The sequence below is a fragment of the Zosterops lateralis genome (genome assembly GCF_965231275.1).
Source record: "Zosterops lateralis genome assembly, chromosome: 1".
In the NCBI taxonomy this organism is placed as follows: Eukaryota; Metazoa; Chordata; class Aves; order Passeriformes; family Zosteropidae; genus Zosterops; species Zosterops lateralis.
Window position 1 is genome coordinate 133,274,809 of NC_139762.1, and position 17,284 is coordinate 133,292,092.

At 33.8% G+C, this 17,284-nt stretch overlaps 1 protein-coding gene across 3 annotated transcripts in view; it reads left to right on the forward strand.

Annotated features, from left to right (window-relative positions):
• Positions 1-17,284, forward strand: part of RIMS2 (regulating synaptic membrane exocytosis 2) — a gene marked incomplete at its 5' end in the record, with an annotated part of 477,503 nt that overhangs the window by 336,297 nt on the left and 123,922 nt on the right. The window contains 5 exons of one of the 3 annotated variants that reach the window (XM_083865898.1): positions 1,060-1,134; positions 3,566-3,637; positions 5,161-5,340; positions 6,454-6,563; positions 7,375-7,407. In XM_083865898.1, the coding sequence (XP_083722024.1) occupies positions 1,060-1,134; positions 3,566-3,637; positions 5,161-5,340; positions 6,454-6,563; positions 7,375-7,407 (470 nt within the window). The remainder of the gene's footprint in view (positions 1-1,059; positions 1,135-3,565; positions 3,638-5,160; positions 5,341-6,453; positions 6,564-7,374; positions 7,408-17,284) is intronic. The other 2 variants (XM_083865900.1, XM_083865899.1) reach the window with 2 other exon arrangements.

The window sequence follows — 17,284 nt, forward strand, 5'->3', positions numbered from 1 at the left end:
AAGGTGCGTTGCAAGTACCAGAAGCAATAAATTAAAAACACTACAACATTTTACAGATAAAAATGATATTAAATGCTCATCGTTTCAGTCTTAATTGTTCTAGCAGTTACATTACTTATTGGTTTTATTTCATTTTATATTCAATTGTAATAGCTAGTATAAACCTCTAACTGCATCCACAGAATTTTAAAATCATTTGAGTTGGATGAAAGATTGTCTGCTCCAACTCCCTATGTGAGGCATGACTTTGCTATTCCTCAGCAAATATATCAATGACATATATTTTGGAGAGTAAAACTTGACAGGTATAGAAATGTATGCTTTCCTTAGCATTTCTATAATTGTACCATGCCATGTGTTAGCATGGTTATCTATGTTGACAACAGTAACCAAAGTGACTGCAGAGTGCCATGTCCAGGTACCTGAGCAAGCCGTGAGCAATTGCATTCCTGTAGCTGCAGCGGAACACAGGAGTGTGGAGCACAACGTGCCTGGGACCACAGCAGAGGTCCCTGCTTTGTCTGCTTAGCTGAGATAGAATAGTTCAGACTCTGGCATGTTACAATTTAATCATGCCTATCACTGGCAAGGAGATATACCAGTAGTTATCACATGGTAATTTGCATGTGACTAGATCATATCAGTGTGTGGATGTGTGTATATATATATATACATATATATATATATACACACACACATATATAAAAACCACTATAGAACATTACAGTAACCAAAATATCTTGCTTTACTTTTTTTTAAACCACAGTACCTAAAAGTTTTACATTCCTGTCCTTTAGAAACTAGAGCAGCACATAATTTTATATTAAGTTCCTTTATGAGTATAGATGGGTTTTTCTTTATAAGTATAGACAAGTTATTTGCTGAGATATCCTGTCACCAGTTTTTCTAGAGATTTGACAGTGTCCTGCTCCTTCTCATGTTCTATTGCAATATTTATGAGTTAAATTTAAGTTTTTTTGGTACTAGAAATTTCATTTGTTTGTAGACATGCTTATCTATGTTATGCTAACAGAGGATCTTGTGTCTGTGACTAAACAGCAAAGTTCCTATAGCTAGTAGAAGAATAACATGTCCAAGGATTGAAATCCAGCAGCCATCCACAGACACTGACAGGTATTGCCGTTGTATATTAGCTGAAGTTTGAAATTATGATACCTAGAAAGTGTGTTGTTGTGTTTTTCTTGTTCTGTTCAGTGTTTCTAGATGAAAAAGATGCACTAGGAACTGAATTGTAGTGTACTGTAATCCTACAATTCTATTTTTATTTCTTCAGGTTTTTGTTACAAGAAAAACCTAATTCTAAAACAGTGATTGGCAGGATCTCATCATTTGTGCAGAGTAAAAGAATTTAGGCTTTTAAATAAATTGTTTTCAGTCATTTTGGGGAAAAAAGTTCTATTTCTTGTGTAAGCCATTACAGTTGCTTACTGTTAAAAAATGTTAAGCTTCTATAAAGCTTTCTCTATCCATGTTTAGATCAATGACTATAATAATTAGTTGGAAAATCTTTTTATTTGTTAAGAAAAACAAAAAAATCTGAAAAATTAAAAATCAGAAAGTCTTATTTATTGCATTGAGAAAAAAGATCATATTTGAAATTTGCAGTGTATATATATATATATATATATGTATATATATATGGAGATAAATCAGTATAAAATAAAATTTGGTAGCACCTTTGGTTAAGTGCTACAGAAACTAGACTTTACAGTGGTACCTAAATGATATTACATTCTAGTTCCAATACTTGGTGGATTTGGAATAAGTAGCTGGGCTGTGAATACTCACAGGGCTTTCTGTGTAGTGACTTACAGAGAGCTCAAACAGTCTCATAGCTATTGGCTTGCTTGTTTTAGAAACAAAAACTGCTGTACCTTTTCCTCAGAGTAAGGGAGAGTTATATTTACAAGTCTTGCAGACTTTTGCAAGGAGATTAGCCATCTATCATGCCTGTCTTCCCCAGCAAAAGTAGAAGGATGCTAAAATAGGCAGTAGTAGATGGGGGAGATCATTATTTGTATTTTCATAATTGTATTTTCATAATGAAAAGTCTGTTAGCAAAGGTAAACAGTGCTAGGGTACATTAAAATATTATATGGGTGTTGAATAGTTTAAGACTACCCTATTTCCCTCTTTAAAAATCAGTAATTCATATGTAATGCGAGAAAAAGAAAGTTTCATCTAGATAATTTGTAATCATAAGTCTTTAAGAATGATATCTGAAAAGTTAGGAACTTCCATTTTTAATTTAACTTCCTCCTATAATTATGGCTGGATATTTGATATTCATGCATAATTGTATACAGTGGTAAGGAAGGAGTTACACTGCATAAGCAGGTTATCGGAATGATAGTTTTTCTGTAAAAGAGACAGTTGCTGAAGACTGGGATCATCTAGTATGTGTGTTTACTGTTAAAAGGATAAAAGAGTGAGGAATAAGACCAGAGCACAAAAAAATAAAAAAAAAAAAAAAAAAGAAAAAAAAAAAGAGAAAAATTTTTGTATTGCTCTTTTTAAAAGAGCACAGTTGTAAAACCACGAAGCTTTCAAGTTGAAGACTGTCCCCTTGAAATACCTCTGCATTTGCTGTGATGCTTATTGAGAGGACTGCAGCCTGTAGCCTGGAACCTGAGGGTGACAATCAGTTTAACCTCAGGACTCAGCTTAGTCTTCAAATCCTTTGGTCTACAAAACAACATTGCCACAACTTCAACAGTTTACTGCCAAACTCCATTCTCTCCTTCACTTCAGGGAAATCTGGGTTGTTATTCCAGTTGAAGTAAATGCCCGCTGGAGATTGTAGCAAACTGTATATTAGCTACTGGGTATGAAATTTTTGAGGCCTTTATCTGTTGGCATAGTGGTTAGCTACATTTGCTGCATGATGTTCTGCAGAGCACAAAACCTGCCTGCTAAGCCATTTGTATTGACCTCAATGGTAAAAATGCCTCCTTCCTTCTAATCAGGGAATAGGTCAGACTCCTAATATCCTAAACACTACTTTTTATACCTGTAGAGCTGAAGAGAATAAGGCCTAAAAAGCAACAGAGAGCCTTAACTTCTCATGAAGTATTTATGAGAAGCATGTGTTTCCCTCTCACCTGTTCCTCTATGTGCCCTACTGGCTGTTGGAATGAGAGAAATAGAGTATGGAGTGATACCTTTACCATATTGCTCAGTCCCTGCTGCTGGATGCTCCAGCAGTCCTCTACTCACTGACAGGAGAAATGCTGACAGACCCAAAAAAGCCTCTGTGGGCTCATTAATATTCTCAAATACGGGGATAAACAAGATAAGGGTGGGTTTTTCAAGATCTGGATATTATTGTTTTTTGTAATTTTGTCAAATTTAGGATTTTTTTTTCTCAGAATTTATTCCCATAGTCAAAGAATGTATTCTATGGTCATTTCTTACCATCATGCAGATGGGTGACATTTTTCTCACCTTTTGTAAAACTGAAACCTCTTTTAAACAGTTACTTAAATTAAACAACATTCATATCAAAGCTAAGGTTGTGTTTCTCTGTCTATCAACAATGTAAAAGAAGCGAGACAGTGGATGTTTTTGCTGATGAAGCTTCCCATTCAGAAACAGAACTGATAGAAGAAGAAGTGAGGTAATCTTGTTGTGGTTTTGTGCCAGGCTCATTGTACTTTTCCTACAATATTTAGTGCCTCAGCTTATAATTACCATTTATGTGTCTCACTGTGGTGTGTTTGCTTGTTAGGAGCTTATAGATGTAGGTTCATGATGTATGGTATTATTCTGAATGTGTCTGTGGCAAGTCCTGCTCTAGGAGTCCAATTATGACCTCATGGAAGGCCTGAATACACTGCTTTTAATGAATGTTTTATAAACACATTCAGCAAAGTCAGCCACTATACTCTTTTTCAATGCTTTTAGAAATAAAAACCTGTTACTAACACAAAAGTCTTCATCATAAGGCTGTGGTATGTCTCTATCCTTTTTAATACTAATTAAAAATTTGACTTTTTGTTATACTTAATCACCATCAAGCCACTCATTGTATTAACTGATTTCATTGTAAAATGCATGACTTCACTCAAGGAAATGTCCTGAAGGGTACACATTCCCCATTTGTATTCTGTATCTGTTCACTTACTCAAGGAGAGCTGGGAGGAGTGTGATTTTAATAAATAGCTCCATTAGGGTATGGATTTTACATTTTATTTAGGATTTACTTTATTTACTTTTTATTTAAAGGATTTGCCTTTATTTAATGTATTTGAGGATATTGCTAGGAAATATTAGTCCTCATAAACAGACCAGATACATTGGGAAAAAAGGTGGGGCTTGATTAATTTCTGAAAATAATGGCCCGGTTAATTGCCTAAGATAGTAGAAGATAGCACTGCTTGATCAAGAAGTTATCTTTTACTCAGTCTAATTTCTTCCCATTACATCTCTAACAATAACTTTTTCCACTGCTGTTTTGGTACAGTTCCTTGGGCTGTGGGTTAAAGGATTTTTTAATTACACACCAATTCTTTTTCTAGTTGTTGGAACCTCTGTAAGTAGTAATGATACAGATTTTCATCTGATTACACTCTGAGCACCACGTATGAATCTATCTACCCTATCTACAGCAGAGTCTATACCAAACTCTAATAACAGTTGACAGTACTACATGGTAATTATAATATCTAGATTGTGGACTTTCCTCCAAACAAGAGTGATACCTCCAGAGAGAATGCAATCAGTAAAAAATCTGTAAAAATCTATTTGTATGAGGAATAATGCACAATTAAACTGCACAATTAATGAGTTCTTAGCTCTATTAAGACTTAATATTATGTCAGCTACTATTTTATTCCCAGGTTGATATATTAATTGACAAAATTCAATATTTTAACCACAAAATTTTCAGGAAACAGACTATTGCATGGATAGTCATTACTGAGACATTGGAAACATTTCAGCCCATTTATCAAGAGTATGGAGCAAGTCAAATCATACGTGTGAAAAAAAAAGTATGTTATCAAGAAGTTATCTCAGAAAATTTATTCCCTCTAAAAATGTATACCTTAAAATGATTTGCTCCAAACCAGTATCATGCAGCATATTTTATAATTAATAGAAAAGTCAAAGTTCAACTGAGCTTTTTGACTAACATTACAGGAATTGTGAAGCAGCAGATAGACAGCCATATCAAAGATCCAGATCAACAGAGCAACATCCTGTGCTAGAGCGGACCAACTCCCGCTCCCGATCCACAGAGCGTCCTGACTCAAACCTCATCAGGTCGATGCCTTCATTAATGACTGGAAGATCTGCCCCTCCTTCACCTGCCTTACCGAGGTGAAACAGACAAATCAATCAGACTAAACCCCTTCTGCCCCACCAGCTCACCATTTTATTTTCCCAGTAGCTAATTGGTATCGCCTCATCCTTAGCTCATCACTAGCAGCAATAGATACTAACCCTTTCAGTGTGAACACACTATTTATATTCTACTCTGGATATAATGGTGTGGCTACCATTGCAATTTGCTTGCTAACAGTATTTAACTATGTTCGTTTATGATTTCTCATTTGTCAGGAATCCTGGATGGTTTCCACATAAAGCACCTCATAACTATCATATTCTTCTCTTACAGAATGAGAAATTATTTGTGTTCATCAGACATTGCTTATGGAACAACCATCATAACATCAAATGAAACTATTTTTTTTAAAAAAAAGTTTCTTTAGATGCACTGTACTAACTTTGTCTATTACTTATCATTTTAACCACCATTTCCTCTGACTTACATTTTACTGTGCCATAGTCTGTACTGTTCCTGTTTGAGTACCCCTGATTGATATTTTGAGGATTTCTATACATTATTCTTAGCTTAAACAGACATAATACTATATTTTGGTCTAGATCATGTTCAGCAAAGCCTCTTTTTATTTTAGAACTGCAGAATACATTCTTTTGTTTTCTGAAAGTTATAGTTAGTATCATCAAATGCCTAGTGAGAATTGAGTCAAGTATCATTGTCTTTCCTCAGTTCATTACTCTGTTTAGAAAAATTCGTGTAATCTCACTGCAACTCAAAGGTAATTTAAGAAAATTCAAGCTGAGTAAAGATAATTGAATTTGACTTGTGAATAAATTTATGTGTATGTGGCTATTATATCCATATGCACATGAATATGCACACAACACATATTCTGGCTTAACTGTGTGAAAAAGCATCTTATGGAAGCAGCTTATGGAAGCATCCTCAACCTTAACTTGGCTTCCTTTTAGTAGAGAGATTTCTCTTTTTAAGCAGGTCTTTTTCTGAAAAGAAATAATAGTTTCCTTCTGGGACTGCAAGAGTTCCAAATGATGTAAAGTCTACTTACTAATTTTATCAGTTCTTGATGATATTTAAGAATGAATTTGTCATTTAATGGCTGTGGTTTGTTTTGATATGTCTCATAGGTCACATCCTCGAACTGGGTCTGTCCAGACAAGTCCATCAAGTACTCCAGTAGTAGGGCGAAGGGGCAGGCAGTTACCACAGCTCCCACCAAAGGGGACATTGGAGAGAAGTAAGTGGATGGTTTTCTCCCTAATGACATTACCAAATTGTCATGAAGGTCGATTATATTTTTCCTTTTTCTTTTGCCGTTGAGGTTGAAATCTGTTGAGCTTTTGTGTACAGAGTTGGGATTTGGTAATGATATTGCATTTTGTACTGTGTTTTCTTCTATTTTGTTTTAATACCTACAATACTCTTGGCTGACATGAATAATCAGCAGTATAATGGACACGAAACAAGGTGGACTATTAGCATGATCCTGTTCCTTTTGAACTCAGTAGGTGTTTTGTCATTGACTTCAATAGGCACAGGAAATGATCTTTAGTGTGTTGTCTAGTGACAAAATTCTGCCTCTTTTGGGAGTTAGGAACCTAGTTGATCACTTGTGGGCTGACATGGAGTGTATTACAGATTGCTAATATAAAACCTCTGCATCTTGAACCAGGAAGAGCAAGAAGACAGGTAATGATCTTTAAAATAAGAAATGTCAGATATTTTGTGATTCACATTTTACTGGTACTGTAATTGTGCTTATCATTAATGTCTATTAAAAGCACTGGTTGATGGAGATATTTTCCAAAATGTTTAGAAACAGAGGTAAATAAACACATTTTTGACAGCAAGTACATTTTCACCCTTCTCTTTCTAAGAACTAGATGTGCCGTGCAATATCAGTCTAAATGGCCATATACACTAATTTTTTAAAATCCTTCTTAATGCGTATATTATATATTTTAAAAAACTTCTGTTGTTTTTAACCCCTGTGCTTTGGTTCCTTTTTTTTGTTTGTTTGTTTGTTTCGTTTTTGTGACTTTCCGTAGACAATGGAAACAAGGAGATAGAATCTTATGAAGGTCTGTACATAAAGAAGGGCTTGTTTTTTACCTGAAAGCCTTTTTTCAGAGGTTGTATAGGGAAAAACAAACCCAACTGCAATTGATGTTGCTTGATTGCACAGACATAGTCAGAATTATTGTCATAATTATTTAGTCTTTATTTTAGATCTGTGGCTCATAAATTTTGCAGGATTCTACATGAAAAGAAGACAATATAAATAATATTATCTAAAAATGATTGTCATTAGAAAAGTACCTAGACATGTACCCATTTTAAAAAACCTAGAATTTACCCTATGGCAAATAAGAGCAGTTGAGCAGTTATGTATGTACATTTCCAGGATTAGCAGATATTCAGGCACATGTTTAAATATAAGCATTGAAGGCTACTTGATGTGTTTTATGTTAGCCATACATTTAATCAGAATACTTTTTATTGCAAATATTTTATAGTGTGATATATCTGCTGAATTAGTAGATAATTTGCAAATAATATGGGAAAATGGTTGAATTGAGGTAGTCTTTCAAGAAGTTATAGTATTTTTACTTAAAACAAAATCCTCTTATATTTTATAGTCTAGAAACCATTTTATTTACTTAATAGCAAGCCACAAGATATCAATTGCAGTCCTTGGTTATACCACTGAGCGTCTTTATGTGGTATTACTGTGTTTGTCTCATCAGACTTTTTTATGTAATATTTCCAATGTTTACAGTATTTATTTCCATTTTGGAAACAAAACTTCATGAAAAGAAAACTCTTGTTTTCTTGAATCATCACTCTATTATATTTATTTCTTTGTCGCCTTATGTGTTGTGAATTGGTTATATGAAGTACAGTCTAGATATCCCAGGAAATAATCACATCAAATCACATGATGTTTGCTGTCATTTCTGTATATGCTTTTATGTTTTACCACTCTTCCCTGCTCTTTGCTTAGTATATCTATTTAGATGGTGAGCTCCTCAGAGCAGCAATTGTGAAGTGCAATTTTTTGTATATACAGTATATTTTTACTGTGTTGGATTAGAGAAGTCTTCTTTATTATTTTCATCATAGGTTCTATAGAGAGAAATGTAATAAATACAATAAAATAATTATTTTTTATAGGAGTGCTAGAATTGTTTCCTCTGGTAAGTACTGTTGGGACTTGAGGAGCTCTCCTTTTACTTGAAAACTGAGAAATATTTTCCTTTTATTTTGTCTTTTGAAAAAAGTAGTCTTTTGGAAAATCTGGGTTATGGAAAATTGAAAGATCCACAGATTTTGATGTTCTAATATGCAATCAAAGCATCATAAGTGACTCAAGATAGAGTAACTAGACACATTTCATATTGAATTTACACATATAAAGATGATAAACACTCTTAAAAACCTAATCCATAGATACAGCTTTCATAGAGCATTCTATGTAATTTTCTGTCATGAATTAAGAACTCATATTCTAATACCAATATCTCGGAGTGGGTAACTATTCTTCTTTGAGGCTGTTTCCAGCCTTCTTTAGGATTTTCTAATAATTTTCTTTAAAGGGAGTAATAATTTTCTTTAAAAAGGATAGTGCTCTGCAAGAACAGCAGATTGCCTAACTTCATGCAGCAACAGAACATAATTAATAGCAGTTTTTTTATGGTGGAGAATTGCATTTTACAGAAAGTTATTTTAGGCAAATGAAGTACCAGTTACAACAACTGAAAATTAATAGAATTGGAAACACTGACTATAATAGAAGGGGTTTATGTTAATATTTAACAAATGTGTAGCATCAAGTAAACCTGAAAGTTTTGTAGATATTTGAGTAGGTTTCAATGCCTTTTTTTAATCCCCAGTAATAATTAAAACTTTTGTGTGTTGTTGGGAAGGCGATATGACCATACCAAAAAATGTCGTCACAGAGTAGTCCTTTCTGCTCTACAAAACACATACTTTACTCAAATGAGAGGGATGTTCTATATTGCATGGAAATCTGGTGTGAAGGTTAAGCTTTTTGTATTTTGTAATCAAGGATTTTATTGTTGTCCAGATTAAGTTAAAATCCAACTGATAAAAAGAGTTAATAAAAGGTACCTTCGAGGCAATGATGAATTGGAAGTCAGCTTTGTAAAAGAGGAAAACAAAGAAGAAAAAACTTATCTATTGAAGACTCCCACAATGGACTAATTTAATTTGTGTACATTTGAATAATCCATATTTCTTACAAGATTCTATCTGCATACCTTTCCTTTAAATATAGTACAAATGCCAGAACTCAAGTATGAAGAAGGGAATAATTTGCTGTTGAAGTTTTTTTTTTTTTTTTTTTTTTTTTTTTTTAATTTTTTTTTTAAATTTTTTTTTATTATGGGGCAGAACACACTAGAATGTAGAATATGGTGTGCTGATGGCTGTGTGATTAGAAATGGAAGGGGAGGAATCTACCGGGGAAAATCCAACCCTTTGGGTAATTGCTTTCTGAATTAGGATCAGATTTAAAAACCATTGATTTGGGTTAGATTTAGTTCCATGAACTGTATTATGTTCTGGGAGTTTTTGCTCCAGGACATGAAGGTGCCTCTTAAATACTTCACTTCAAAATAATCCAAAATGTTTTCTTTCAAGAAAGCTACCTGGGAATAGCTATGAGAGACCATTCCTATCTGTGGTGTACTGAGCCAAACATATTTTTATCAGTGTCCCACATGCTCAGTAGAACATACAATATCCTTAGTTATGTTGTATTTACAGCCTTTTATGGTTATGATATTTTTCTGATTCCTTAGGTAGCTACTGCTGTGTTTATTGCAGTATCAGATTTGTCTGTTAAGAAGGATGACTGGTTATTTCTGAAATGCATGTCATTAGCTTGTCTACCCAGGTTATACCTTAGCATCTAGCCATTTGGGTTTTGCTTTAGACTTTATTAGTTTATTATATTTTCATGTTATGTGTTTAGAAAATAGTTCTGAAAAGATGTCTGGGATCACCTAAAAATTTTTACTACTAAAATGCCAGAAGACTTTTTTTTTCAGCTAAATGTCTGCTTTTGTATTTTTAAATTACACTAGAGATATAAATATCCTGTTGAAATGAACATTAGTAAAAAGTATTGTTAAATTGAACTTGGTTTTAGTGCTGAAATATCGATGTACTCTTTAGTGTTCTGCAATTTTTGCACTAATGACAAGAAGTGAATACTGTGGTATTTATAGTTCTTAAGGGCTAACATGATTTTTTTTTTTATTTATATGTGGCTATAATGTATTTCTTTGTTCTTACTTGCCTTGGCAGAAGAATGAAACCACTGACCACTTGCTCCTAATTAAAATGGAACACCATGAAGTGAAAATATTCAGTATTCAGCCTTTCAGTTCATTTTAATTACTAATCAGAGAGAGAGTACTTTTTCCTAATACAGATTTTTACTTTTCTTTTTAAAAATAAACATAGCCCTTTCTTCTTTCCACAAAAACATCCCCCAACCATTCACCCAACCGTAAAAACTAGAAAATCATGTGAGGCCAAACAGATGTAATAAAATCTTAAAATTTGGAAATGAAGTGCTCAGAAATTGTAACAAATAGTAGAGCTCAGTAAGGATTCGCCTTTCTATTTATGCTCTATGGTAAATACTTTAATTATATGATCTCATAATAATCTTATGTCTTGGGAAAGTTATTTCAGAACCTGTTAAGGCCAAACATTAATGCTGATTAACTGTCCTCTCTTAACTTCAGGTATGGGTAATATTTTTCCAGAATAAAATTAGATATGAATAGAATTAACAGGAATACTTGATTAAGTTTAATCAGGGATAGCAAGAAACCATTAGTCAGTGTTTATATCTCTCAAATACATATTCAAATCTCTAAAAAGGACAGATTTATAGTGACAATGTACTGATGAAACTCATGCAGTCTGGAGTGGAAGCTACAGAGATATTCTGATGGTTAGGACAGCACAGGTACTACTGACAGAAGTACAGGCTGTTATTTTAAGGAGTTTTATCTCATTTAGAACATAATTTCTTTAAATGAGAATTCAGTTTGCAAAATGAAAAGGAATTTTATTGTGTGTTTTGCATAGCCCTACCCTAAATTGATGGGAGACACAGAAAGGTGTATATAATGCAATTGCAGAGGACCAGTATTAAGATGGGTCATGATTCTATCATACTCTATCAGCTACGATTTTGCAGGGTTTTTAAAATAGATGGCATATGTGTATTTTGTTTTATAAAAATAATTGCTCTCATGTATACAATATAGGACAGGAGCTTAGATTACCTTCAGCTTGGCTATGAACTTGGTGACTTAGGCAAACACCACAGTCTAAACTATGGAAATACAGAGCTTTGCACCATCTCCTTTTTTGTGTGGATACTTCTGTGGTACTGGCTGTACTATGTTAGAAACCTTCATACTTGCACAGTGTACTTTGCATTTTGTGTGCTTGACAGCAAAGTAAACAGAATAGGTTAGTTAACATCAGTAAAAAGGTTTCCTCAGGATACTTTCTGAGTCTACTACAGGGTTTTGATTTCAACTATGATTTTGAAAAATTTTGATTGGGGATTCTTAGTTCACTTTCCTGAGAATCCTCAGACCTTGAAGAATATTAAAATATTTAATTCGCATTGGTACAATTTCCATAGAAAAACTTGAACAAACTTTACCTATAACGTAGAGTTTAAAGTGTTTACTTAAAAGGTTCTGACCTTTCAAGGGAAGTCGTAGTTTATCATGGTCTCTTGAGTTAGAAAAAGGAGAAATTAAACAGCTTTATGAAATTTGAAGATCTTCCTGTATAGGTCTGATACTACAAAGGACATAAAAGGAAAATGATTGAGAAGTCATATAGCTGTGTTTGTGACAGCCATTGTTCATTTACCTTTCAGGGTACCTACGTGCCAAAAACATTTTAATTCAACTCTATTGAAAATGGTTTTTTTTAAGTCTTAGGCACATCTTTTACACATTTGTTTCTATGAGAGGAGATCAACTGTATAGATGATATCCCTGATGAATATTTTGATTGAAATTTTCAATGTCACAATTTCAATTGGAATTTAAATGTCCTGGTTTTATCATGGAGTTGTAGAGCAGAAATCTAAGCACAGATTGGTTTGCATTGCACTGCATTGATTATAGCCTGAATTTCTCTATTAATTATAACCTCCTAGAACCAGTAGTTTTAAATTTACTATTACATGCTAGTTAAACTTAAAGTCAAGTAATTCAATGAGCTATTTAATTGAACATAAACTTATACAAGTAATGAGAAAAATGGGAAGAATTCTGGAAACAGAGAACATGAAAAATCAATAAGCAATCAAAATCTGAGCCTTGAAAAACTACACTATATTGCATCACATCAAAACTGTTTAATAAATAATTGACATCTAAATTAAAGCAGGCATATGGTGTATCAACAATTCCATTTGACATTCTTCAGTATTATTACTGTTGTTACCCTCATGAGCTTTGTCACACAAGAAAGTTGTGGTTCTTTATTAATGAAATTAGAAATATATTTGTGTTTCTTAACATTAATGGTACTTTCACTGTTGTTCCCAAGTATTTCAGTATTCTCTAATGTTTAAATATGCTCTAGGCAACTGTAGATACTAGTGGAAAATGTCCTTCTTTTTGCATTCTAACTACTACGAAATCCAGGTAAAAAGCATATTATTTGGAAAATTTAGGACATTTTTTTTCCAAGCTGAAAAAGTATTTGGTTTGTTTTCTGCTCTTGTCAAGGTACCAAGTATGTCCACTAGTTTATGATTTATATACAATTTTAAATATGCTGTTTGAGAGTGGAGGCTTGGGCTTTATTCCCAGAAAAACTAAAGCAAATCCAAGCAGAAGATTTAAACTAATTATCTACCAATATCTGTCTGTTTGCTCTGCTTTGGTACTTACTGTCTGCTTTCCAGTGCTTAAAAATTTAGTAAGAAATTGGCGACAAAGAACATTAGGGGCTGCATAAGAGCATCATTACTTGCAGAAAGATCTCATTTGAATTAGCAAGATATATAAATGAAAAATAGCACAACAAATTATTTGATCTTTGATTAAATAAAAAAATAATGTCTGCCACAGATGGAGGGTTTGTATGTTATTGTGGATATCTTTTGTTGGATGTTTATCTTTTATTTGAGCAGCTTGTAACAAAGCATGCATGTTTTTGTCTTGCTTTTTTCCCCTCTCTCATCCCTCGCTTATCTAATGCAGCAGGCGATGAAGAAAACAAGCGTACTGAAGTTCAGGAGGCAGAGGTCGAGGCAGGTCTGTCTGACCACAAGCACCATCTCCTTTAGATATGTTTTCCCCTGAGTATATAGGGAAGCTCGTAAATATATTGAACATTAAATACCTAGAGAATATTTATATCATTTTATGAAAGAACAACACACAAAAAAATTCATTGTAGCATGGTTTATTTGCCAGCTATGAATGCTTAAAATAATTAAACATGAAAAAAGTACCCAACTATTTTACCCTTTCATTCTTTTTTATGAAATACTCTGTCACTGTGCTCAAGTAGCAGACTTAGCAGATCTGGGTGGGTACTTCTTAGATGTGATACAGTCTACTTTGCATTAATAATTTTTAAAAACAGGGAAGTTAATTTTTTTTGTATCATGACATTTTTTTTCCCTTAGTTTACATAAGCAGACTGATGCTGGACAAAAATAGCAGGCAACTGCATTACATGGAAATACTTTGACCTTTTTGTATGATGTCCTCCATCCTGCTTGGAAGACAGTTCAGTTGGTAGTGTGATGACAACCGATAGCTCACGATCAAATCAGACAGTTGCAAATACTTTTTTCAACTCAAATACCATGTGATTAAAACATAATTTTTTAAAAAAACATAACATCTAATTTCAGGAAACACCCAGTACAGGTTCAAGGATATGCAGAGATCTAAAGATATAATTTCTCTGTGCTTCAGTTTCTTTTTCAAGGGAAGAATCATAAATGCATAAATTTGCTTTTACATGCCTTGTTAATAGGTTACATTCTGTTGTCCATAATTAATTAATAGTTAATAATTGCCAAAAGGGGTGAAAGCATGGTGCAAAAAAAAGTTGATCAAGAAATACATTTAGTACTAGCTGGTAGGAAAAATTACTAGCATACAAATGTATGCCTAAAATGCTAAATGCTGCTTAATAGTGTAAGTGTCTGCATCCTGTGCCCTGAACTCTCTTCCCATTGTTATTTAAGAGAAGAAAATATGGATTACTCTTTTCTTCTAAAAAAACAGTCAGGAATAATTATTGTGATGGGACTCATTACTTGTTCAAACTCTGGATGCTAGAGTAATTTCAGGATTTCAGTGGTGGAAAGCAGGTTTACTTTTTTTAAAATTTTAGTTCTCACTTAGACATCCAAAGTGTCCTTTAAGATCTTTGCCTTCCCCTTTTTTGTTATACTACAGTTTACTTTGTTATTGCTTTTGTTATGATTTTGTCTCTGTGGTGTTCAGTGGTGTGTGTACTGTGTGCTCTTCACTCTGTGTTTTGTGATAATTCAAGCATAGTGCATGGAGTTTTGCTCATGTAGCTTGACAGGTTTGTGTGTGCTTGTAGTTACATTGTTCTTCATAGTAACTGTTCCAGTTGTTAATCATCATTGTCTGTTTTTAATGTTGTAAAGACTGTGAGGAAAAACATCAAACTCCACCTGTTAATGGGCGAAAAGGCAAGTTTGGTTATGATATTGCTTATGAATTTTGGGTGCTTGAGAAATTTCATTTATTTTTTGCTGCATGTGTGAGTTGCTTAGTTCTACTAGCTCAAAATTAGTAAGTTCACATACGTTCCATTTCAGTGTGTTGCTTTTCTTCTTGGATATAATTATTTTCAACTAAGGTTTAAAAATATTTCTTGGAATCAAAAACTCCAGACGTTTATGTGTTTGCAGTTAGCTATATTACTGAACGTATAGTTTGCACTAGGCAGATATGTAATCAAGTTGGCTATGGAGAGCTAAGGGAATAATTCTTATATTTCTTCTCATTTTGGAATTCCTAGGCTGCCTTGGCCCAAGAGGCCAAGTACAGTTTGCAGACACCTGCAAAATTGTCTGCATTGTCTTCCACTTTTTATGAGGTCTATATTCTTTTACATCACTTGAAAATATATTTTACAAGCTTGGCACATTTTAATGTGACTAGAAAAAATTGACCATTTTAATTATCATATACTTCTAGAGAAAGACTTATGTTACTAGCAATCATTTCTATTGTCTAGTTTGTATTTATGTTTGATGTTCTCTTTTAAATACTGTAGAAATAAGCTTAATTCAAAGCACTGATATATTAACATGGAGATTTAGGTTTCTTATCTAAAAAATAGAACAAGAAAGTTGCAATGAACAACCATAGCTTACTTTGAAGTTTTATTTGAGTTCATGCTTCTAAATTGCTTTGATAATTTTGAATAAATGTGTTACTACTTTTCCGTGTACTTCTAAGACCTTACTACATTTAGATTTTGTGTCATTGATGTCTTCTGCCAATGAATTAAATATAAACTAGGTAGTGTCTTGGATTTACTAGAATTTGGGTATTCACTCTTACGGTTCCATCTCTACCAGGACCCTACAAGGGGTATGGACCATTTCTAGCTGTCTATTCCCCAGAACAGCTTAGTAGAGGGAATACAGATATCAGGAGAGCAGGGATTCTATTTTGCATGTGCTAGTTCATTGTCTGGGAAGCACAACCACACCATTTTTAATGTCTCTTATTATCAAATGTGGACAAGACCAAATGGTGTCCCTTTGCAGAGAAGGTGCTGTGTGACCAACCTGTCAGAGCAGTCTGAGAGGTCACTTTGCTTGCTCTGGTGGCTGTGCCAGCATAGTCCTGAATGAATTCAAATGCTAGGAGTCTGCTGCTGTAACTGTAATCCATGCTACTGACCATACTGATGATACTGCTGATAGTTCAGTGTCATACTTTTAAGATCTAAATTCCAGTCGTAGTAGGATTGGAAGCTTTTGCCACTCACTTGACAAAGCTGACAAAACATTGAACAGTGATTTAGTCGGGCTAAATTTGGGGTTGTTCTTGGTTTATCTTCCACTTCTTCAACAAAATCAGTATTTTATACACTTAGAGAGCCTGAAAGACGTACATTGCACAATAAACAAACTACTACTAACCTCTGGTTGGGTATTTTCTTTCAGACTTTTTAAAAGTTCTTCAAGGTGTCCATTTTATGTTTTAGAAGTTTTTTTTCTGCAGAGCTCTTATACTCCAAAAAATTATCAGTTGTCTAATATTGGATTTCAAATATTTATTACGAAAACTGTCATCCCTTTCCAGTCTTCCTCTTGCTTTGCTTTTTTCTTTCATGTATTTTGTATGACATCTTTTGATCATTTGAGTTTGTAAGAAAAGGATCCAGGTAATCCTGCCCTTTAATGTCTTAAAATGCGTAGAAGATAGTGTAGTTACCAAAGCAAAATTTTAAGTGTTTCATATTCCCTCACTCTTGAGAATATTTTACAGGATCACACAACAGATTTGTATTATGGGAATCAGGAATGCTTTGCAGTTCTCATCTCCCAGACTGAGAAGTGTCTGGAGCATATTTATGTCTTGAGTTTATAGCAAGACAAGACCCAAGTCTCTGGGTCTTGCCCTTTTGTGCACTCTGGTTTCCCCATGCATGGGAGTCCCACACTCTGTGAGCAGTCTGGATGCCTGAAGGAATAGAACTGAAACTATGTTGTATTCCAGTTCATTCTAAACTGTTGTACAGTTTAGACAAATTAAAGAATTTAAGTGACTGAAGGGCAAACTAGGCAGAATAGAGGAACTCCAGTGAAAGAAGTGATGACAGATGGACCTGCTTAACTGACTTGCAGCTGTAGTGTTCAAATACACTTTTTGAAAA